Below are 25,545 nucleotides of genomic sequence, written 5' to 3' on the forward strand. Positions count from 1 at the left end.
TGACCTACCTGTCATGTTTGAGCGAAATCGGCCAAGCCAAAAAAATCACAGAAGAAATAATACGTGAAAACACTGGAAATCACACACAACGACACGAGTGATTATAAGGGCAATTCTAGCGGAGCGAATCGCCAACAAAAGTGATTATAAGGGCAATCCTAGCGGAGCGGATTTCAGCCTCTAGTTCAGTACTGATTAAATAAACTACCTCGTCTTTTATGCCAACTTGGAGTTATTCATTGCCTACATCAGTGACTTCACAATCTATGTTTCAATCCCAGGAATTTTTACTTGCTGTTAATTACACGGGAGTGCCAGTCTTTTATTTTCTATTGTAATGTCAATTTTTTGCGATTACTCGGAACATGGAGCTGTAACCACAGACCGTCTAGGTGCTGTAACTAAATCCTGGTATAATCACTGGTTAGGCAGGCTTGAACTATGCATGTTAAGCCAGCTGAGAAGTATATCCAATCCTATAGATTTCTCATTGTTTGGAAACTAATTGCTGCAGATGCAACAAAAATCAATATAAAATATTACCTACACAGCATTCTACAGGTTACTTGTACCTTGTTGATTCTGGCTCACTGGTCAAGCATGCGTGAAGATATGCTTCTCCGTTTATGTCACTCTGTATTATGGTAAGGATTTCCCCCGAGTTATTTTGTGATTGATCTGAGATCAATACGAATAATGAAGTAATTTCGTTTATGGCACCATCATGCGATACTGTTGGTTGCCAGGGAACGAATCGCAATATCCACTGTCCTATAATAGGCTACCTTCAAAGGACACGTGTTTTGTGAGGCTGCAACAATTCTAGCAAGTTGTCCTGTTCTGTTTCCATCGGAGTCGTTCGTGATGTTTGCCAGCAGCCATTTAGTTGCATTCGTTTCATGCTATTTAGTGTTTATGTACGGTACACATGGACACGACGAAGACCCATTCCACGATGTTGACGAATATTTAGAAAGTGTAAAACCCGAAGGCAAGGCGAATATCACAGCCACCGAGACTGAGCATATTATACGAATATTATGGAACAGAATGCAATGTGATACCATTGATTTTACCAACACGAATACGTCATGTCAAGAGGTAACACATTCAATAACTGTAAAAGTTTGTACATAGAAAAAAATACTTTAAATTGCAGATGAGTGATATTTAGTGGAACGTCTTAAAACAATAGTGCTCAATATAAGATGTAATTTGAGACCGTTAACAGCTTCGAAATTTTTCATTACTGCAAGCCTAAAATGCGGCGGCCATTTTGTTCACAAGATACGATGATGTTTTAGTTATCGTTGTTATTATTTTCTTTCATATCAGTGCCTTCCTGTTGAGGGTTTATTCACCATCGTTAATGCTGATATGAAATATGGTTTAAACGTACCGCAATTCCACCAGGCAAGCGTAGTACTATTGTACTATGTCACAGATTTAGGAACCGTGTGCAAAACCATATTAGATCCGAGTGCAAAAGACTACGATTATTTCTCACAGTCACTGCTGCGATACGACAGCGACAGCGACCCCAACAGACACACGTATAACGAATTTCAGCATGTGATTGAAGACATTAACGCTACGTATGTAGCGACGAACTATGCTAAGGTAACTTTAATATATAAAATTACACTCAAGCCATTTTGCATGAACTTTGAGCCGTACATACGTGTCACCTCAGATAAAAAATCACGCACTGGTACCGTGTGTATCAGCTACAGTTACATATTAAACCTAAATGCAGGTATAAAATCTGTCGTACACTGCCCGACCTGACACGCGTACGTTGGTCTACAACTATAAATGCACTGTTTTTAGTCGAGATGGACTCAGATTTGTTTTGATTTAAAGATTAACGTGTTGAATAATATTGAGTCATGGATGTGATGATGTTTACTGAGTATTTCATGTATGCCATAGTTAACAAGTGACTTAATCAATATAGTGGAAGTCAGAACGGACAAAAAAAAAAAGATTTTTAAACTGTTTCTTTTTATGTAATTTACCATCGCAGTTCTGCGTCTTTCAACTACAATAGTTTATCTACAATGTATATGCATCTTATCCCAGACAAAACTAATGTCTAAGCAATAAAAATATTATTTATGTTCATGGTCATAGGAAATCAAAGTATCGGAGACAATCGGGCAATTATATTGTAACCTAAAGCGATACGTGATTTGTTCAGTTCATCTACATGAACATGCTATAAAACACACAAAGTAACTGTTATTGACTTAATACCATTCATTGTATTAGAAAACCAAACATGGTTGCTATATGGCTAGATAAGATTGATACCTGAGTACTACATATACTCAGATTACATGATATCGTGCTGTGTAGACGGAGTTCGTGGTCCACCACAACCCCGATGCGGAAAGAAAGAATTATTTACAAAATTATATAGATATTTTTACCATTTTTAATTGATTAAACTTTTATTGAAGGTATCAATTACGAATTATAATAACAGCGAACAGTATACATGTATATTGTATCAGGCGATTATTACAAACCTCACAGGTTATTTAAAAATTAAATCATACTTCTCGCCTCATTTGCAATGATATTCAGAAAACATTAAGTGGTCTCAAGCAAACCCCATTTTGCATATTGCATGCTGGGAGAAAGTATAGAGAGCGAACAGTTTCAATCCAAATCAGTTGTGTTTAGTCGTAGCAGTGTATGTTGACACCACAGTTAGCTGGCGCACACGTGATAATAAAATAAATGCGATATTTACTATATGGGGGCCGCCATCTTGAATTGCTGCATAAAACTAAATAAGAGACATGTTGTGAAACAAAAAATTGTCATTCGAGCTCAGCAGCCAATCAGCGACGGTCTTAGAGTTAGATGACAATTTCGGTTTCAAATACCCCGGAAAGTGTTCTATGTTCTTCGTATAATTAGGTGTTTCCATTTTCCATTAAAAAAAGAAGATTTCAACCGAATGTTGTTATCGGTTGGCTTAATATTACCCCAACTAATCGTATTTCTGTGAAAGAGTGGTATTTTTGTTCTGATTTGTAGGAATCTGAAAAACGCGTTTCACAACTTTTCTCTTATTTAGTTTTATGCCGTATTCAAGATGGCGGCCCCCATATAGTAATTATCACATTTATTTTATTATCACGTGTGCGCTAGCTGACTGTGGTTGACACATTCGCTAAAGTCGTCTGAACGCAACCGGGCGCAGACGTTGTGTATATTCAAATGGATGCTCGGGTGTGTGGAGTCGGATTGTGTGTAGCGGGCTTAATCTGCTTAGTCTAAGGACTAACAACTGATTCATACATCACAATATGGGGATACTTCCTGTCTTTGATTCACACGTAGCCAGGGCAGTATGCTAAGTTTGTTTTATGTACAGTGTTTTACAGCAAAGAGCGCCTACAGTGAATCCACAATGGCCAATCACAGCATCGGGGCGGATGCCTACGAATTAGCAGAACTGTCGACAATCACCGTGTCGTATCTAGTGTTTGGTTACTGCATTGGCGAACCATCAAAGATAGATACTGATTCCTTTTTGTGGGAAATATTTAAATTCTATGGAGAAGATGGTTACATATCCCTGCATTGTAAGTGATACTTGAGCCCCCCCCCCCCCCCTTCGCCAAATGACTTCTTGACCCAGATTCGAATTGTGACACACCGCCAATTATGGCCTGGAACGCACTCAATTTGCTTTCGTTTTTATAGGTGTTGCAGCAATTCTCTCTGTAATTTACCAACTGCAACATTTCATTATTATATAATAGTGTCTCGTCGTTTAATTTTACTATTTGAGTTTTATACTTGTATGTCTATGTCGCTATCCGTGGGTACATTGATATTCTTCTAACATTATTCCGACTCGATTCACAAGTGGTCCAGATCATACATATTCATGATGTTCGCTTTCAGCGTTGGAACATATGATGGTGGATCTTGGTATCGGAGAAGAAGAGGAATTGCACAGCCACAGCGTATCGATTTACAGACAGAGACGTGACTTGAAACTCCAAGATTCGTACAATACCATGGAGGAAGAAGGCGGCGTGGCATACAAAACATCTCACGGGGTCAGTTTTTATCCTTTTATTCTATTATAGTTTTTTTTCAACGTGACAAAATGTGTGTTTATAGATATATAATTATCGTCAAAACTATTCAAATATGAGAGTTGCACACATCTAAATCACAGAATAATTTCACAGTGTTACAGTGCGAGTGAACTATTCGGTATGTTCAGTGTTAATCACACGATTGGTGCAAACGAAGACGAGTTTTTTGAGATGAGTCCTTCATTGCTACAGCAAATACTCAGTGGTGTATGCCATCCAGAATCTGAACCAATCGACTCCGCCTCGGCTGAGAGTAAGTACACTAAACGATTATTTATGTTTCCATGCTATAAGATATGTAACGTATATGCAACGTGATGGTATTTAATAGTAGTGAGAATAACGGTAATTTAATAATGGAGAAGTATCTGAAATTATAGTCTGCACACACCGCGAAATTGAACGGGACTAGTCGAGGAGTAGAACTAGAACTTCGATAACTTAAATATGTTCCGTACTGTGGACACTGTGCCTCGATGATGAATACACACTGACATGCAACAAATATAAAGGAGTATACGTTTTCATCATTTTCTTCAGCCATGTACGTTTATTCGTACATGGCCTGATTGTTAGACCGAAAACAACTACATACAGTTATCTCTTTCTATGTGTGTCACTGAACATATATATAAATAGACAAGTAGGTGAAGACAAATACAACACCTTGGCTCCTCTGCACCAAAATATATTTGGGATGGTAGAAATTAAATTTACGTTGAAAATGACTGAAAGCACAAATATCAATAAGTTTATTTTGGGTAAATACAATGAGATGGATTCAGAAAAAGCTGTCGACGATGTTTCGTCATTCGTGATAATATCACTGGCAAGTAACAACTTGAAATTATTCTTAAAGTAAAAATGAACACTAAAGTAAACAGGAAGAAAATCTGGTTTGACCAAGACTGCTGGACTCAAATTCAAATACAAGAAAAAAAAAACAATACCTAAACGATCCGTAAATTCGTAGTAATTTCTTCATATAAGGAAAGAGTTCAAGAAAACAAATAAATAAAAGGATGAGGAGTTGGACAGACCAATAACAAAAAGTGAAATCAAAAATGCAATAAAATCCCTGGATAATAATAATAAAGCATCAGCGGAAGATTAAATGTGCAACGAAATATTTGAAATTGATATGCCATACTTATTTAACACTGTTGATGCGTAGCATATCTTGGAGTACTGGTATACTAGATACAATATATAAATCAGGTTTCAAATTAAATCAACCCACACAATCCAGGCACAATTTATTAAACATTGCCTTAAAATAAGACAGCGAGACATCATAATAGTAGCAGTTCAGTGGAAGTGTGGAAATTATTCAGAGCTGCTATGACAGATTACAATAAAAAATCTTAACACCATGTCCAGTTTACATCGCTTAGCACTCGGAAGCCACGAGAACGGGGGGAATTCGTGGACGAAACTACGCTACCTTAATAGCCAATCTACAAGATTCTGGGGACATTACTTAAATTACACATTATCGGTTATGCGTTTACATCAAGTTCACGAAACATGGCTATCTCGACGATTCTTTTTTGTCGGTTTCAATTAGAACAACGATAGTTGTCACAATGTAAATAATTTATTTTAATTACTCCAATTTTCTGTTGATGATGTCCCGGGCGAAGTAATAAAGTTGTTGATAGAGGGCGCAACATACGATGACAGTGGATACATTTATAACATACGAATTTCACTTTACTTTACAGTGTTTCTTTATGGCACGATAGCAGTCCTCGTCATTTGTTTGTGTTCCTTGTTAGGAATATTAACAATACCAGTTGTAGGCAAGACATTTTATAATAAGTTAATGCAAACTTTGATAGCACTATCCGTGAGTACCATGACTGCTGATGCGTTATTGCATCTGATTCCACACGTAAGTACTTCAGTAATTTCTATCATTATACATCTGTCACCGTAACGCCATAAGTTACAGCGTGTTGTAATGAATGATCACGTGCGTAATCTAATAATACAAACAGACGTGGCTGCCACCAGGGTTTGATCAGACTCCAAACAAAGAAGTTCGCTAATTTTGTTGCAAACTTTTCGGATTTCGGCATTCCCTGGTAGTATCATTTGGAGGAAAAGATGTATAATAATAAGGTTATTACGAGGATACCGCATAGTATGCACTCAGACAGTACGCCGTCGCATCGGCCTCGTGCATATTTATCGGTATCCTCGTAATAACCTCATAGTACATTATACCGTATTCAGGATGTTACAATATATGGATAGGTCATACATAATCAATTCCTGTCGGGGGAGAAAGGGAGGCGTCAAGTGAGAATTTCGTGGTATATTATTTGTATTATTTGATAACACATCCTAACATTGCTTGGCAATTTGGACCGACATACAATTCTTTGTTTTATCGTACATTGTAGGCGACGGGAATGGGACATGGGGATGACGGTCACAGCCACGATCTCGACTATCTTTGGAAGATGACGGTTGTCTGGGGATCTATTTATTGTTTTTTTCTATTAGAGCGATTCATGGGCCTCATAGCTATACACATTGGCGCGGTAAGTGTATATTTTTGTCACCACCGTCACGAAGCATTTATTTATTTATTTATTTATTTATTTATTTATTTATTTATTTATTTATTTATTTATTTATTTATTTATTTATTTATTTATTTATTTATTTATTTATTTCAAATGGCAAAGCCGCTTTACGGGGTCATTTAAAACATTCAATTCTTACATATACACAACGGATATATTGTGATATAACATTTAGGATAACCAAGTGCTCTAATAAACTCATTTACAATATTATTAATACAATCATTAAAAGACAAATTTGACTTAAATAAAACACCAAGACATTGGCCTGGTCAACCTATATGAAAATACTTAATATTCACGCGCAATTTCAATGCGAGCTGCGCGACGACTTTGTGACGTTATGATTATATTTTAAGTAATTACGATGAATTGAGCTAATTAGCAATTGTAATAATTGTTATGTTTGTATTCTAGAGTGGTGATGGGCATGGGCACAGTCACCAGCATGTACCTAGCCTCGAGCAGGGAAATAAGGAAGATACCTCCATTCAAGTGAAGAATCTTGTGACGAAATCTGAATCTAACGCTGAACTTGTGGTACTCACGTTTATTTATATCCACCTTTCATTGTAATAGGAACGAGTTGCATGAACGTTAGTGTTTCTTATGATTGCTGTGTTCATTCAATCAACAAATGCCATATTTGGGGCTAATCTGCACTGGCTCGGAAGGTTGTAAATGATTAGCTAGTTTGAATTTGCATAACAATACTGACAATGAACGTGCATTCAGTTTTTTTGTTTTTTTAGCCAATCAGAATTCATCTTCCGAGCCAGTGCAGATCAGCCGCATATTTGAAGGTGCAATCTCCAGATGACATATTAACTACATATTACACTACATATTGCACTTTTAGTCTGGACTTTCTGATGAGAAAACACTGGAAATTATTGAAGAACATTGCGAGGATTCAAAAACAAAGAAAAAATGGTGGCAGTGTAAGTAATTTGTTTTTAATGGAGCATTAAATTTGTGACAGATCGTTTTATATTCGATGGTTGGAGTGCCATTTTAATTGTATATGGTTATGACACACGCGGCTTTCGTTGCATAGGTTGTTTTTTGTCTCTCATTTATTTCTCTGAAAGATAGAAAAAAATAATGCCCCTCCTCGTCTCCTAAAGTTTTCTCTGTTATTTGTTTTAAAATAAGTTTAACTAACTTGTGTCAGGCACGTTGGGAACAAACAATTATTATAATGAATAGTAAAATGGAAGCATCTTCCTGAGTCGTTGTGGAAACCAGCTTTTGAGGACATAGCCTTTTAATAAATAGTTAAAAGGCGGTGGTCGCAGCGCAGCGTGAGCCCGAATTTCACGCACACAATGTATTTTACACGCGTTGTGTATTTCGCTTTGTCAAACAAGACGCTGTATGACGACAGCCGCCCTTTAAGAACAGTGGCGTCCAGTGACAAACAGCGTTTGAATTTTTGATTATATTCGATTTAAGACTGAATAAACCTGATTATACGATAAAAGCTTTCCGTTTTCGACATTGTGAAATTCTTTTGAAAATGTATATACCAATGTTAACATTCATATTTATCGTGAATATTAAAAAATATTTATAGAATTTGATATATTGTAGATATTTGTGCATTTTATTCGCTAAATGAAAAAAGCAAAATATGTAGCTCGTTCATGAAGAATAACTTTAATAAATATAATTTTACTTTGTAAAAATACTGTATGTACATGAAAACGAATGAATTTCACAGTGTCAAAAACGGTTAATTTTTTTGGAGTGTTTTATTTAAATATAAAATATACGCTAATACTATATTTACATCGTTCCCATTGGTAGACCTTAAGGCCCGGTCACACCGACCAAACTTTGTTGGAGCGTTTCTTCAACGGTAGGGAGAGGGGGCGGAATTTAGACGACGCTCGTCACCACTCACAAAATGGGAAAAAATCGAAAACACGGGCGTTGCCCTAGAGGTGCACCGCTGAAGCCGGCGTTGCTTTAGGTTTAACGATAGCGAGCGTTGGTTTAGCGGTGACGCGATCGTTGATAGAGCGGCGCATGGTTTAACGGCATACCGCCCAGGAAAAGCGTTCACGATTTCTGCGTTGGCCTAGCGGACCCAATCGTCCACGAACTTGCGTCTAGCGGAGCCAAACTTGACTGGGCGTTGTTAGAGCGGTGGTGAACTTTGCCGGAGCGGAAAATTGCCCGCTCCTCACTGCTCGCAATATTTTGTGCAGCTCAAAACTTTCGGAGCTGTAGGAGGGACCATCAGCGGTGACCGAGCGTATACGGCGTTGCCTTAACGGTGGCCAACTTCTGTTAAACGGCGGTGAACGGTAACGAGCGGTGATAAAATTTGTTCACCGCTCCAGGAATGCTCCAACAAAGTTCGGTCGGTGTGACCGGGCCTTTAGACAAAAATGGCCACCGAGATCGCGTTGTGAGCGAGAGATCCGCGAGACTTGTTTTTGTCCCTCAAATAGTGTTCCATTCGCGACCTTAATTGCGTCTACTGTTCCGACTGTCATGGGTTTACTATAGCCTAATAGTTAACGATACGAAGGGAGAGAATGGATTTCACTCTCAACGAGATCTCATTTACGTCTAAGGTCTAAGACTGTGTATCTCATTCATAGATTTGAACAGTTTGGCTGTCATGGTGATAATAGGCGATGGTTTGCATAACTTCGCCGATGGTCTGGCAATTGGTGCAGCATTTTGTATTGATGTTTCAACGGGGGTGTCTACCAGTATAGCTGTGTTATGTCATGAACTGCCGCACGAATTTGGTAAGATGAACATTTTATTCATGGGAAACAATGCCATCGTTCATGTTCTGTCGAATTGTGGTAAAACAAGTAAAAAATTAAATACCAACCAAGAAATCGTCGATAAAAACAAATTAATTCATAATAAAAACAAAGAAATAAAAAAGCAAAAAACGCAGGGGACTCGAAAATAAATACAAATGACTCGAAATGAAAAATCAAATGGCATTAAAAGATGGAAATTGGTGATCTCTGGAAGTGATGTTTTGAGAAATGATCTGATCCTGGTGCAGTGCGAGCTCTGTGAACTATTCATGTACCCGCTGTTCACGTTTGAACTGATTCACCACTCACTGATTATTGTGTGTGAAACAAACCCAAATAAGAGAAGCCAGATACCACTATAATGGAATTTACACCTGGAATATAACCAATCTTATCATGCCATCATCGTATGGCGTATGTTATACTTTGACAAAGTACATGCAAGAGTATGTAGGAGATGCAGTATACTGACTTGATGCTATAAATAATCAACACACATTCACTTAAGGTAGCGAGACTATTATTTGCATACTTGTTTTCATCTTCTAATTGTGACCAAATGACTACAAATAGACCCAGGAAAGTATATATTTTTTGGAATCGCCAGACTTCAAGCTTTTCAAAGGTGTGTTTGCCATGCCCGTATCTGCATTCTACGGTGCGTTACTTGATCAAGAGTGAAAAATTACTGTTTTTGTAAAAAAAATAATTACGCATTTATGCTGGTGATAAGAAGTTGTTTTCTCACTTTTCCTAGTTGTTCAATAGACTGGTAAATTAAATGTGTCTGGTCAGTTTTATTCAAGCAAAGCGTTTTGAAAAGTAGTGTCAACATTTTCTATTTCTGTTTTAGTCGCATTGCCCCCAACTCAAACCACAATACACTTGTAAATAATCGATGAAATAGTTTGTCTGGACACATTCAAGTTCCTCTCGTTGTCACCTTAAAGCTGTGCAAATTTGGTGTTAATCCGACGACAATAAGTATACGTTATTTTTTGTTAAAGACCTAGTATTTTGAAAAACATAAACTCATAGAAAACGTCCATGAAGTAACAGCAAAGATTTTCAAGCTTGTTTATCTGCACAATAAATTTATTTTCCCATCAAGGTCTGTTTTAACATGTGCAGGGACATCCAAATGTGTAAGACTATTGGAAACCCCAAAAAATAAAGGAATGGGATAGCTATAATTCGATAAAATCGGAAGATGCAAACACCAAAATCAATGATTTTTTTTTTCAATGGCTGTGTGACCTTGTGTCTGACACATTCATATGTAAATGACTAATCTGTGAAATAAACAGGGACGGAGACAAACCACTCAAATGTTTGGAAACACTCATTGTGTTTCAGATAGCTACTGATAACACATCCTAACATTGCTTTGTCTTAATATTTGAAACTTATAGGCACACAGATTAAACCTGTGTTGTTGATTTTGGAAAACACTACTGAAGCTGCCTTGATTCCCTTCAGAAAATCTACATTTTAACCAACTTACATGACATTCTAGGTTACGTTGACTTTATCAGATGAAAGTTTATAGTGCATTTCATTAATTAATAAATAAATGTGAAAATCGTAATTTTCAACACAAATAATAGTGTCGCTACCTTAATCCAGTGAAACTATAGATCCTAGCACTTCCTGTACACATAAAATACACCATAATGTGTGATGTATGACCTGTTTGTAGTCATTTTTTCACTGGATTAACACAGAAAATATTCTGTTTGTGGCTTAGAACGCTGTGACACAGAATAGATTAGTCACACATTGACGCAAGCAATCTTTACACATATTAGATTATAAATGTAAAAACTAAACAATATTATATAATTTCACATTTCCGTGTATATATTAGACTGGATGTGTTAAAACTTAACATTAGTATGACATTTTCATTTACAAGAAAACAACATTGTAAATGCCTTTCACAATGCCATTGTTATTCATTTATTTTACTAGGTGATTATGCCATTTTAGTGTCAACTGGTATGGGTTATAAGCGAGCTTTATTTTGGAATGCAATTTCTGCAAGCTTTGCGTTTCTTGGTTTATACCTTGGTCTAGGTATTGGTAGTATAGACGGCGTCAGTGAGTGGATACTTGCAATCACTGCTGGTATGTTTCTGTACATATCATTGGCTGATATGGTAAGTAATCATTGTGACAACAAATTTTATTATTAACCTTAAATGTGGCGAATCTATTGTGTGTTGTGAGAATTTGATATTTGCTTGTGTACCTTAATTAGCTAATTTGTGAGTTCAGTTTACAACGGTTTACCTGAACGTATAAAAATTTTGTACATGGTGAATGTTTGTTCAGAATAATCATAACATTATATTATTAATTAATTATTATATTATATTATATATATGCACAATAACTTGCTAATTTACATAGCATGTTCTCTGTATATCTGTAAGTTATTATATCAATATGCTCATGATGATTTCCATCTGTTCTGTTCTTACAGTAGATGACACCAATCTTTTCTTTCTCTTCAGACACCACAATTGACGCAATGTCGGAGTTCAACTCGGAGGGATAACTGGTTGGTGTTTTTATGGCAAAATATTGGAATACTAACAGGATTTACTATCATCTTTCTATTGGCTTATTTTGAACACGCCTAGATGTTTGAAATTTGAAACTCACAATTTAAGCTTGAATCAAATAAATATAAATACGTTTTGATTGTTGAAAGAAGTCCGCTGTCCTATAAGAATATTGTGGTAATCGAGAAAGAATTTTGATCAAGGTTGTTAAAGATATATTTCCATTTAATATTTTAATTATGCCAACACTGTTTACTTCCTAATGGTAGCACAGCCATGAGGCCAAGTGTTGATACTTACCCTATAATACAATTTACAGCTAATGTAATTCCACCTAAGATACATACATATTTATCTATTGTTAGTGGTTATCAAGAAAAAAGTCAATATAATTGATATAATAATTAATCAATAGAATAATTATTTTTCGCCGAAAATGACAAAAATATTTCGCGAAAATAAAGGGTTGAAAATATTATCCTCAAATGAACAACTCCGATAGATATATGCCCTATATGACTCCAATTATGAATATTTAGTATAGGTGTGAATAATTCAATATGTTATCCAATCATACAATCACTTGATGCCAGAAATGCATTGTGGGTACTGATGATGTTATTTTCTAGCGCATGTCCAAAGAAAGTGGGACATCAATAGAAGAATGTCGCCAAATCACAAGTTCAAGATCTGCTAGAGCTATATATAGTGATGATTTCGTGTACGTGTCATCTGATAATGAGGTTATATATTAAATTATGTTAATTAAGTAATAAATCACTGTCGTAGTCTGGTTCAGGGTATCTATGCATGAGCCGCAGGTGGTATGGAGTGAATTGTGCAATATGTGGCCTTCATCAACTCGTCAAATGTTGTGGCCTCCGTCAACTCTGACTGTTTTCAGTCCTAGATTTGACCTGGAGGACCATTTTCTTGAAATTATGTGGATTGAATTAACTCCATCCAGTTGTACGTCTATTTTACTTGGTGGCGTTTATAGACCACCAAGTACTGCTCATAACGGAAATGTGCTGTTAGCTCATGACATTGAAAGAACTTACCTAGAAGGCAAAGACATTATTTTTTTGTAGATTTTGAGTATGATGTTCTATCTAATTGTTCACACAACTTGTTTAATTTCTTAGTTGATTTAGGCTTTTTTAAAATTATAAATGGTGTTACGAGGCCTTCCTCCGGTAAATGTCTGGATCATGTTTATGTAAATTATAATGATAATGTTAATTTGGCTGTCATTCATTATTTGGAAATGTCTGACCATAACCCTATTGTCGTGGTTCGTAATGAACACCGCTCTTTTCCTCAGTCCAACAAACATGTTTCTATTAGCTATAGAAATTTTGAAGTGTTCGTTGAGTCTTTATTTTTGGTTGACTTTCTGAACACTCCTCTATTTTCAGTACACAATATTTCTATACTAATTTGGCCTCTGAGACATTGCATTCTATTTTTAACAATATATTTGTGATTCGCATGCCCACGTTGTTTGTGGACGTGTAAAAAATTACGACAACCTAGTTGGCTGAATACGAGCTTTCTACTTGAAATTAGAGAAAGAGACAATCTTCGAAGACTTACGCATTTTAGGAGATGTTACTGTTTTAAACCAACATGGAGGCAACTTAATTTGGTAGTTAATTTACTAGTAATCAAGGCCGTGAAGAAAAATCAATAAATCCAACAGTGTCGCCATGTGAAATACCTTAACGAATTGATCAGTGGTGGTAAACCTAACTCTTTCAACGTTCATGTTTCAGTTAGCAATAACCTCAAAGAAATTGTTATTAATTTTAATATACATTTTGCATATGTTGCTGACATGTGACAACCCTGTGTTTCAGGGGGAGGGGCTACATATTTTACGAATTTGCGGAAAATTATTGAACCCAAATTGACAAATACCATTTGTTATACCACCAGTCACATATCAGTTCGTTAGGATCAACTGTTTCCACTCTCCAGTTCTAAGTCAGTTGGTCTTGACAACACATCACCTAGACTTCTGTCGTTTTCATTTGTGAAAGTATTGCTTATTTATTCAAATCCAGTATTTCCTCAGGTATTTTTCCGGACATATTTAAGCATGCTAAAGTATTTCCATTACACAAAGATTGGATCTCATGACCTATGCAATTTTCATCCAATTTCGTTGTTTCAGTCAGGTTTTCGGAAATTCCATTCTTGCCATAAACTATGTGATGTATTACTTAGCAATATGGACGATGGGATTATTCAGTGTGTTTTTTTCTAGTTTCCATAAAATGGTTTAATTCGTATTTATCTGCCATGAAAGCATGTTGTGTAATTGATGAGTGAACTGTCCTATGCTGTCAATATTTGACATGGTGTAACACATGGTTAAATTTTAGGACCATTATTATTAAATTATCTACCATCATTCCCTGGGGACAGTTCCATGTGTAGACTGAGATCAAACGCTGTTATCGTCTCGATCAAGTATCAGTGTAGTGACAATGCGTATAATGATGTTGTTTGGCCAATTTTGCGTTGGGTTAATACATGTCAATCAACACATCTAAAACAAAATCTATGCTTGTTGCATCCCGTCAAAGGCTAAATAATGGACAGGTGGTGAAGATTTTTAATGAAGAAAATATTGTAATACTGTAGATGAACATGGGACCATCATGTAGATATCCCTTGTAAAAAGCTTAGCCAAAGAATTGGTGAGACTTCGCAGCTTTTTATCTATCTCCGCTGGGAGAACATTGTATTTTTCATTCATCCGGTCGTTGATTTAAAAAAATATCCAAACTCGGATTAGCGTTGTAAGTCTGCTTCCGTTTTAAGGATCGACAAAACTTTCAGGTTCACGGGCAAGCGTAATTATATTTTCTCATGCTTTTCCATTGAATCCCAAATACCCGGAGCAAAATAATATTTTACCGATTACAGTTGACAACAGTATTTGAAAATACTGTGTGTTGAAAACCAGTAGTATATTGCATATTCATAAACACTCTATCGCCCAATCAGAATGACAGGCATTCAGTTTTGCATTATATCTCTGTCAGTGGCCTCATGGCCAGCCCTCACACGTGAGTACAGGTCCTGGCCCCAGCCAGGGGGTTGGTCTTTATTTAAAAAAACAAACAACGACGATACGCACGTCACATCTCTAAATATGTATCCAATCAGATGACTGTTAGTGATTCCCTTTTTTGGGTCGCTATATGACCTAAAATTTCAGTAAAAATAGACTACTGAATGGTTCAATTCGGTACCAAAACAATGTAAGTACCGCCGTTGATATCCCATTTCTGGAATATGCTGAACACATTTTAAAAATAAACACAACGGTTATATTCACAGTACAAGGATTTGGCTTGTGGCTTTTTAGTTTTTGAGTCATAGAAAGCATCGTAACCGACAAGTCACTGACATAGGATCCACAGATAATAGAGAGTCTCACCATCTAGGGTATTGTTATTACATTTACAGACGTCATTACCATTACGATTGTTTACTCAAATAGCTTTACTAATGACAGTATGATACAAGTTTTTTTTAATTATGATTTTGTGCCTGGCGACAGTTCTAGACATTGAATGACACTGTTGTCTCTTCAGACGTTTTTATGTGCAACCATCCAAAGACACGTGTTTATTGCAACTCCAACAACTCAAAACAATTGGCGTACCCTGGCATGTTGCGATGTTTGCTAGCAATTACCTGGTTACATTCGTGTCCAGCTGTTCAGTGTTTATGTACGGTACACATGGACACGACGAAGGTCCATTCCACGATGTTGACAAACATTTAGAAAGTGTAACTCGAATATCACAGCCACCGAGACTGGGCAACTATTTTATTTTTATTTTGCAACAAATATGTAATTTATGCCTACAATAATAATCATATTGCAGTATTCTTCTGGTTTCCTATTTTTTTGAGATTGGCGATATGAATAACCTCATAACGATAGGGTCACAATTACGTATTTTATGCTAGAATATATTCTCGGTTTTTTGCTCATGTTACTTCTATATTTGTTCCTTTAGAAGTACATCTCCAATAGAGGTTTATGCGAGACAAACACATTTGTATTTTGGTGGGATTATAAGAACGTAATTCCAAACTCGTATTGATACATTTATATTTTCCTTTTAACATTTATATAAGGCCATGTGCTTCTAACAGAGTACATATGGCAATGTGTTCATTGTACATAGTGTACATTTCATTGAAGTTGCACTCTGAGATAATTTGTATAGATTCATTGAGATCTTTAGACTATTATATGAAATATTTGTCAGGATTATGTACAATTTATTGAAATATTTATTAAATGTTGAAAGTGCAATGTTTGCAACGTGTCAGCATGTTGACAATCTTTTTGGCTTAACATCTCATTATACATCTGAATTTTATTCAGATTTGCTTCTTTTCACAGTTATTTGAAACAAGGGTGAATGTCATATATTTCCCATGCCAATAAATATGTCACATAATGCTCCCAAGACACCAATAAAGCTTTACGAATGTTCTCAGAGCACAAGCTCAACATGTTCTCAATACTGCATTTCATATTTACGTCCTGTTATCACTAGATGAACCTTACGTCCAACAGGATACATCTAGTTACACATAATGCATAAGACATAGATAATGGCGTTAGGCTTTTATATATACCCGTCCATCATCTCCTGTGTGTGCCATCTTTTCATTGATAACTTCTCCATCTTTTTGTTTCCGAAACTGGATTCTGTCATGAGCTCTGGTACTCCGACCTTGCCAACAACAACTTCTGGCTTCACTAGAAATCCACCCCGTGATATAAAAACGCACAATTTTTTACGCTTTGTAAATAGACAAGGACACTAGAAAAATGATTTGGCATGGACATGCATCAGTTCTTTCACAGACTCAATAATTTCCATGAGGATTTCTAGATATGAAGGTAACTCTTGCGATTTTGTGACCATCTCGCAATTCGTACGACTTCTCCCGTGTGAGCGAGGTCTTCATCACACAACACACCCTCGCAAACCATACTCATATAAATCCTTGGTATGAAATATGTTTTATAATAAACATCATGAAGAGTGAGGAATAATGGTTAACCTTTGTACCACCAGTTCCCTCTTTTCATCACAAAATACAAACAAGCATTGATAATGCATAGTCCCCATACAGTATTAGCTGTAGTCGATGTAAATGTTCAGTACAAGCGACATGTAGAAATGCCACTTAAAACAGATTATAGAATGTGTTACTGTCAGTATACTACCTATGTGGAAACTGAATTGGACTATATCTTACAAAGGAAATAGCATAAACAGAAAATGCAGCCAGTCGTGTATTGTTGTTCACGTATCTCCAAAAGAAACATGGCTTGCACTGTAACCTAATATGTAAGGTGTCCTATTCAACTTTTAACTGAATCAGGCCATATCTTTCAGAAGAATCGGCACAAAAAAGGGGGAAAAAATGGCCACCAGTCGGCCATTTAGGTCAAATTTTGAAAAAAATATGACGTGCTCGTGTAACCCAATATACATGATCATCATACAAAGTGTGATTGAAATCGCCTTATTCAGCCCTGAGAAACAGTTCCAGACACGATTTTAAGATATTAAACAAAATGGCCGCCATTTCGACAAATTTGATCAGATCTAACAAAACATGGTGTTGTGTTATCTTGAAGTATAGTACCTATGTACAAACTTTGAACTGAAGCAGGCCATATCTTTTGGAGGGATCAGGACAAAAACGAAAAAAAAAACTAAATGGCTGCCAGTCGGCCATCTCGGACCGAATCTCGAAAAAAAATGACGTGCACCTATAGCTCAATATTTAGAAATTTCAACACTAGATGTGATTCACTGCCTGGGAAAAGGTATATCAAAGAAATATTTAGCTGCGGCTTGACTGCACGCCCCCTGGGTAGAAGTTATAATTCCTGCCGCAATACGTTTTGAGGTCAGTGCACTGTATTGCTTCATTAAGGAAAGCATCACTTGAATCTCGAAAACAAAGGACATGCACCCATAACTCAATATGCATGATCACCATACAAAATTTGATTGAAATCACTCTGTCCAGCTTCGAGAAACAGTTCCTGACACGTTACAGCCTGCAATTTTTAGATATTAATAAAGATAGCCACCATTTCGATAAATTTGAAAAAATTTCATGGACACGTTTAAATATCAGAATTTAGCAAATTTGAAGGCAAAATGGCTGCCAATCAGCCATATTCAATCGAATCATAACGAAAATTAGCGTGCAAGTGTAGGTCATGATACAATGTCTGTATGCCAAGTTTGAACGAGGTCAGTCAAAGGGTGTCCGAGAAATGGCTCTGGACGGACACACTGACGCATGGACGGAATCCAAATTTCGTCCGTACGGGGACTAAACAGTCCCATTTATAGTCTGTACTTTCCTACAAAAGTATGGGACAAAAATAGCCAATAAGTCCTGCCTGCCGCAATATGTTTTGTGGGCAGTGCACTGTATTGCTTCATTGATAAAAGCATCAATTGATGTTCACTGCTTGTAATATTTATGAATTAATCTTAATATTTTATTTTAATATCAACACTAGATGTGATTCACTGCCTGGGAAATGATATATTGCAGAAATTGAGCTACTGCTAGACTGCACGCCCTGGGTACAAGTTATAAGTCCTGCCACAATATGTTTTGAGGTGAATGCACTGTATTGCTTCATTAATGAAAGCATCATTTGATTTTCACTGCTTGTAATATCATTCTTAATATTTTATTTTAATTTCAACACTAGATGTGATTAACTGCCTGGGAAATGGCATATCACAGAAATTGGGCTGCGGCTCAAGGTCAGTGCACTGTATTGCTTCAATAATTAAAGCATCACTTGATGTTCACTGCTTGTAATATTATTCTTAATATTTTATATTAATTTCAACACTAGATGTGATTCACTGTCTGGAAAATGGTATATCGCAGAAATTTAGCTGCGACTGCACCCCCATGGGTACAAGTTATAAGTTCTGCCGAATCGCAAATGTCTTGACAAATTTGACGTCAGAATGTTCTCCGAGCACATATTTCCATCCTCGTTCTCCCATCAAATCTGTCCCTGTACAGTGCTGTTCAACAGACGTGTATATGCTCAGTATGGTTTCGTCTGAGATTCTCCACTAGATACATGCAATAGGTGCGGGAGTGCACTGAAATCAAATACATACACAAGCGTAGGTTGTTTGGTGAGTGAGAAAAACTACCCAGCTTACATACACGTATTGTACAAGATTATTTTAAAAACATATTACATTCAAAGTAAGTTCAGAAATGACTCCTGTGTGTTGATTAAAAATGTAGGATTCACATAGCTCTGCTCTCTGGGATGAAAACATGTGAATGCAATCTGACCAACAGTATTGTGATACTAACAGAAAAAAATCTAGAGATATTAAAACAAATAGAGTACATTTGTGGTTAGCATTCTCTAGTTGTTTTTCAATGCACATACATACCAATACCAAGTTTAATTGCATGTCGTTATTGAGAAATCCAAAAATCGGCCAACATGTAAATATTCGGTAAATAATGTGCATAGATTCAACTCTAAATTATTCATTACTGAAAATAATTCCATAGCATATATGTATCAAGTGAAATTAAAGCAAGCGACGGTAACAATTCACGCTAAAACGCAAAAGGCTATGGACGAGTAAACTACTTTCCTGAGATATCAGTGGATCACGCACACAATGGTCTAAACGCCAATATGGAGATTCCAGCATTCAAAGGATAGCCATTTTGAAAATAAACCAAAGTTGGTCAATAATATTCTGTGGAGGGTTATCTAACAAGAATATGCTATAGATTAAACGTGATACCGTGGAAATTGCAGGAGGCTTTTTTGACACGAACAATGTGAACATTCTATCAAAATCTCTTATTTAAATGTTGATCTTCACATTAATTTTTAAGGACCAATTTATCCATTGAAAGTCATGGTTCTCATGTATAGTACTGTATATCTGTAAATATCATTCCTGTCGAATATTGGAATGAGAGTAATGGTGATATATACTGAAAGCAGTTATGTCGAGTTATTAGATTTTCATTTGAAGAAATTCCAAAGGGTTTCCATTTTAGAAATGAATTTAAAATCAATAAATCGACCAACTATTTTTCGTCGATCATGTATTTGAAAAAGTTATGCTATAGTTTGAATGCGATGCTGTGGAAACTGTGGAAAGAGTTATATAGTACCAATGTGTGCGTTTTTATCAGTCGTTTCTAATTAAGCAGCAGCCATCTCAATACCTCGCTATATTGTCATTGTAAGTTTCTGTGAAATTGATAAATGCTGAAAGATAGAAACCAAACACATACATTTTTAGTCGAAGATGGACCAAAAACCAAATCGCAAAAGGAGCAAATGTATTTTTTATGAATATTATAGTGTTATCCTGTAGTTTTAGAACGATAATGTGGAATATAAATTTGAAAATAGTGTTGGTGCAAAACAAAAAAAATAGGAAATTCTTGCAAAATTGTGTATTTGACTTTTATCTTGACCCACAAAATTCAATTGTTCAAACATATTTTAGTCGGCATTGAGTATTATATTCCTGTATTCTTTTAATCGCAATGATTGAAACCGATAAATGAAAATATAAATTAAAGTCTAATGCTCGTCATTTTTAAATTAATTGTGAAATTTTGTAGCATGTATCTATCAACATTGTGCTATTATTTGGGAACAATTATACCGATAATTCGACTGTTGCAAGGCAACCACAGACATACAATTAAAAAAACAAGGGTAAGTCCAGCTTTGATCTTGAAGCAACTGGTCAAGTATCACTCAAAAGGGTATTTACAACGACGAGATAATCATAAACCGTGGGAAGCAATGCTTCTTGTGAAAAAATCACGGATACTAAAGAACCAACACAGCAATTTAGAACAATAAATATTTACATAAAATGTTTGCAGTTCCACCAAAAATGCTGATTGTATTGAACTGAATACCGTCCGTTTATTATTTTCATGTTTTTGTTCAGGACATTGTATATAACTGTTGTCTCTCCTGACTTTGTTTTTGTATTTGCAAATTGCAAGTACTTGAGCTGACACATAGTGCATTTTTGCCACAGAAGTTATGTTCATTTTTAGGACTACACGACAGGCTCGGTCGAACACAAGAACCTACGGACCTTAACCAAGGTTCCCCCAAAGTCGCATTCGTTAGTGAATGAATCTCGGTCAGTTGAATTGGCCTTTCCATTGAGTCTGTGGCACACCCACCCAGGGTAGGGGATCGACCCTTTTCGGTGTTCAGTCTGAGGTAGGATTTTACCTTGGGGCTACCGAACATGATTATGATCCAACTACCACTATGCTACCAGTGACCGTTTTTTTATCTGGGCAATGTTTGGTCTTGCTTGGTGACATGGTAGCGCCGATACGAATTATTCTGTGTTTTAGTGTTATAGTCTTCGTAGATGACATAATATGTTAGCCGATTCAAACAAAGGACTGTGTGGCAATCAAAAACTGAAACTAACACAGAGCAGTTTTATTATTGTATTCAATTGTTACTGTTATCAATATCGAGATAGGCACGATATTTTCCATCCACCTTCTTCAGAATTACTAAATATTTGCCAAGGCCAATGTCGGAACCATCATCTTTATAAAGCAAAAATGTCCACGATCGTAAGCTGTGTCTGTCTCGATCCCATCAATTTCTTCTGAAGATATCTTTATTTCTGCTGCACCAGATTTCTTCAGTGATTCCAGATGTTCTACCGCACCTACGAATGTAAATCAATTAACCTCAATTGTGACTGTTGGAATACTATGTATTTGTTAGCTTTTAAAAATGTGTTACAATGAAAAAATTAGTCAAATAAAACCATTCAAACAAGGAGTAACATGATAACAAATCAAAATCAGGAGAGTCAAAATTTGTAGCATGGAATTTCTTTTCCTACCATTAATATTATTTATTGGAATTTTAGTGTGTATTAGTGGTGCATTTTTTTCAATTTAATATCTGTTGTTTTGGTTGCATGTTCTTGAGTCATATATAAACACACATAAGGTAACACTAATATGTAGTGTATTGTACAGCTTGTATTATTTTTATTTTTACTATATTTTTACTATTTTTCATTTTGGAATGGTGTGTTATTGTTTTATTAAATATATATTAGCTATCTTATATACATTTGCGATTACCAAAACCCTGCAAAAGGACTAGCAAATAAAAAAAAAACTTGAAAATAGAAATAAAACACATATAGAAAATAAGATAAAAATTAAAGCTAGAATCTCATTTTAATGACAGTGACTGGACATTATTTTGTTATTATATTTAATTATTGTATTTGAGTTTCAACTTCCAATGAACACCAACGTGCACACGCTGCAATGCTGTTATTCCACGTCACTCACTCGTCTTTCGGCTGTCATTTATTTTAGTAACACGGGTAACACATTCACGGGTATGCTATAGACATAAATCTGTTCATAATATAAGGTTATTAGGAGTATACCTCAAAGTATGCACGAAGGCAGTACAGCGGCGAGGTATACTATTACGAGATATACTCATAATAACCTTATTATTATACATCGTTTCCTTTCAAGGATACATCATGGGAATGGCGAAATCCAAAAAGAACAGAATCAGCAAACTTCTTTGTGTGGAGTCCGGTCAAATCCTGACGGCAGCCATGTTTGTTTTTAATATTAGAGGGCGCTTACGCGCGTATTCATTCCATATTAGGAATTCGCATTTCTTTATATGATAGGATGAAAATACCCCCGTACAATACGCACAATTACGACACGCTGTAAATTATGGCGTTACGGTGACACATGTATGTCGCATACGACTTGTTTACCACTTCTGTGTGACTGGGAATGTTCTAGAAACTGGTTGAATAGGCAATAGAAGGTAATGGAACATTCTAGAAATTTGTAGTAAGTTCCAGACTCATTATGTATGCTGATGTAATGGTCTATTTATAGACAGTGTGGGTATATATAGGGGAGTTGTTCAGCACTGAGATCAGATCGGATATCTCGTTGAATTGTATTGGAGTTTAAGTATCTAGTTATTGGAGTAGTGGAGTTTTACCGCGTTATTGTACTTGATGTTTGCAGAGTATAATAATACCAGTACCAGTTGAAACCTCATCTGTTGGCTCCGTGTTCGTATTTTATCATCGCCGCCAGGGAAGTCGTTCTGTTACTGTTGCCATTTTGGTATTTGAACCATCACACCTGTACTATACCAATTACGGTAATATTACGTTGTGTGTGACATCTGGGGGCTCGTCCGGGAACAGTGAGGACATATAGAAGACAACATGGCCAGCGAGATAAAAGATATGTCGAAACAAGAGTTGATGGAATGGGCGGATGAACTGGGAATGACTGGAGAAGACAAAAGGAAATTTATTTTGGAGCAACTGAGTTCTCAGCGGGCTGACAGACAAGCCGCGAAGGAAGAGAGAAGGGCAAAAATGGAAATAGAAGCAGAGGTGAGGAAAATGGAGATTGAGGAAAGAAAGGAAAAGTTACGGCTGGAAGCGTAAAAGGAGATTGAGGAAAGAAAGGAAAAGTTATGGCTGGAAGCGGAAGCAGGCGAAAGAGAGAAATTGCGAATGGAAGCAGAACAGCGAGAAAAGGAAAGAGAATTTGAGTTGAGGAAATTAGAGCTGCAAGCAGCAATGCCGGGGCTTCAACAGGCTGATTTTGGCGGTCAACAAAATGTGGTCAGTGATGCACAGTCACCAAAGTTGCCTGCATTTGTTGATGGTAAGGACGAACTTGATAGTTATTTATTGCGGTTTGAGAGGTTTGCAACGAATGCGAGTTGGCATAGAAATGGATGGGCCACAAAATTGAGTGCGCTGTTGACTGGTAGAGCACTGGAAGTATATTCCAGGATGTCCGACACTGATGCAGTTGACTATGATCGTGTGAAGGTGGCACTGTTGACAAGATACGATTTCACAGAGGATGGGTACAGGAAGCGATTCCGTGAAATTAAACCTGAAAGTTCCGAGAGTCCTGACCAGTTAATTGTGCGGCTTAAGAATTATTTTGTTAAATGGGTTGAGTTATCAGGCACTGCAGTAACATATGATGGTGTTACCGACTTGATGGTAAAGGAGCAGTTTATTGGTGCCTGCACAAAAGATCTTGCAGTTTATCTTAAAGAAAGAGCACCCAAAGATTTAGATGAGTTGGCAGTAATAGCAAAGCAGTACCTAGTGGCACATGGTCGACAGTTATCCACAAAGGACCAGGTGAGGCGTAACGATAATAAGACTGCCATTAGAAATACTGATGTGGGGCAGGGTAGTAGTATCCGGTGTTATGTATGTCAGGGTGTTGGTCATTGAGCAGCACAATGTCCATCCCGCATTACTGATGTCAACCATGACAAGGTGAACAGTGCCTTCAGTGTGGTGCCGTAGGACATGTGGCTAAGTTCTGCCGTAGTGGACAACACAAGAGTCAAGAAAGAGTGTCAAACCCAGCACTACTACTGGTGCAGCTGCAGTGGTTAAAGAGGAGTCTAATATCAGTGCTAGCTGTGCTGTTCAAATTACCAGTGATGTGCCTAAAATGATTGAGAAGGACTATTTGTTGTTAGCATCGGGGGAGCAGTTAAAGGTTGTGAATGGTGCATGTATGGAACGGAGTGTCGTTGTGGAGGACAGGACTTTGCCTGTGGGTCAAGGGAAGGTTGGTGACACAGTTGTGACCATGTTGAGAGACACTGGGTGTAATGGCATTATAGTCAAGAAGAGCTTGGTACCAGATGACCAGTATACAAAAAGGATGGGTCATATATTGATGGTGATCGTACTGTAAGAAGGGTTGCAGTCGCCATGGTGGAAATTAATACGCCATATTTGAGAGGCACGGTTGAAGCATTATGTGTGCAGGACCCAATCTATGAGTTAATTGTTGGGAATGTGCCCGGAGCAAGACCACCAGATGACCTGGATCCAGTGTGGAATGTGAGTGGTGCAGTAACAACCAGAGTACAAGCGCAGAAATCTGGTAAGCTGAAGCCGCTCAAAGTGTGTGATGTAAAGACTGGAGCACATGTAACAAAAAACAAATTAATCGAGATGCAGCAAGCAGACACATCATTGAAGAGATATTATAATAAGAGAGAACCAGAAGTGAGAGGGCACCGTACAACCGATTTCCAGGTATATGGAGGCTTGCTGTATCGTGTGTATCGGGATCGTTCAGTTCCAGGAGGCAAGACGGTACGTCAAGTGGTTGTGCCGAAACTGTTGAGGACTTGTGTTATGGAGATTGCCCATGATTTAATATTTGGTGGACACATGGGGATAAAGAAGACAGAAGGCCGGATTGTGATTAGCTTTTATTGGCCTGGGCTACATCAAGATGTTACCAGTTTTTTGTAGGTCGTGTGATGTGTGCCAGAAGACTG

The 25,545-nt window shown here is 36.9% G+C and overlaps 1 protein-coding gene across 1 annotated transcript; it reads left to right on the plus strand.

The window, feature by feature from the left end:
• Positions 1 to 864: 864 nt before the first annotated feature.
• LOC100367733 (metal cation symporter ZIP14-like) lies at positions 865 to 12,225 on the plus strand. Its single transcript, XM_078011473.2, has 12 exons — positions 865 to 1,101; positions 1,336 to 1,620; positions 3,389 to 3,599; positions 3,925 to 4,082; positions 4,218 to 4,377; positions 5,849 to 6,018; positions 6,533 to 6,673; positions 7,136 to 7,258; positions 7,578 to 7,659; positions 9,331 to 9,483; positions 11,479 to 11,666; positions 12,024 to 12,225. The coding sequence occupies exons 1-12, from the start codon at positions 865 to 867 to the stop codon at positions 12,150 to 12,152; spliced, it is 2,037 nt and encodes a 678-aa protein (XP_077867599.2). The 3' UTR covers positions 12,153 to 12,225.
• Positions 12,226 to 25,545: the final 13,320 nt, after the last annotated feature.

Source organism: Saccoglossus kowalevskii, chromosome 6 (assembly GCF_978046115.1).
Source record: "Saccoglossus kowalevskii chromosome 6, keSacKowa6.1, whole genome shotgun sequence".
NCBI classification, from domain to species: Eukaryota; Metazoa; Hemichordata; class Enteropneusta; family Harrimaniidae; genus Saccoglossus; species Saccoglossus kowalevskii.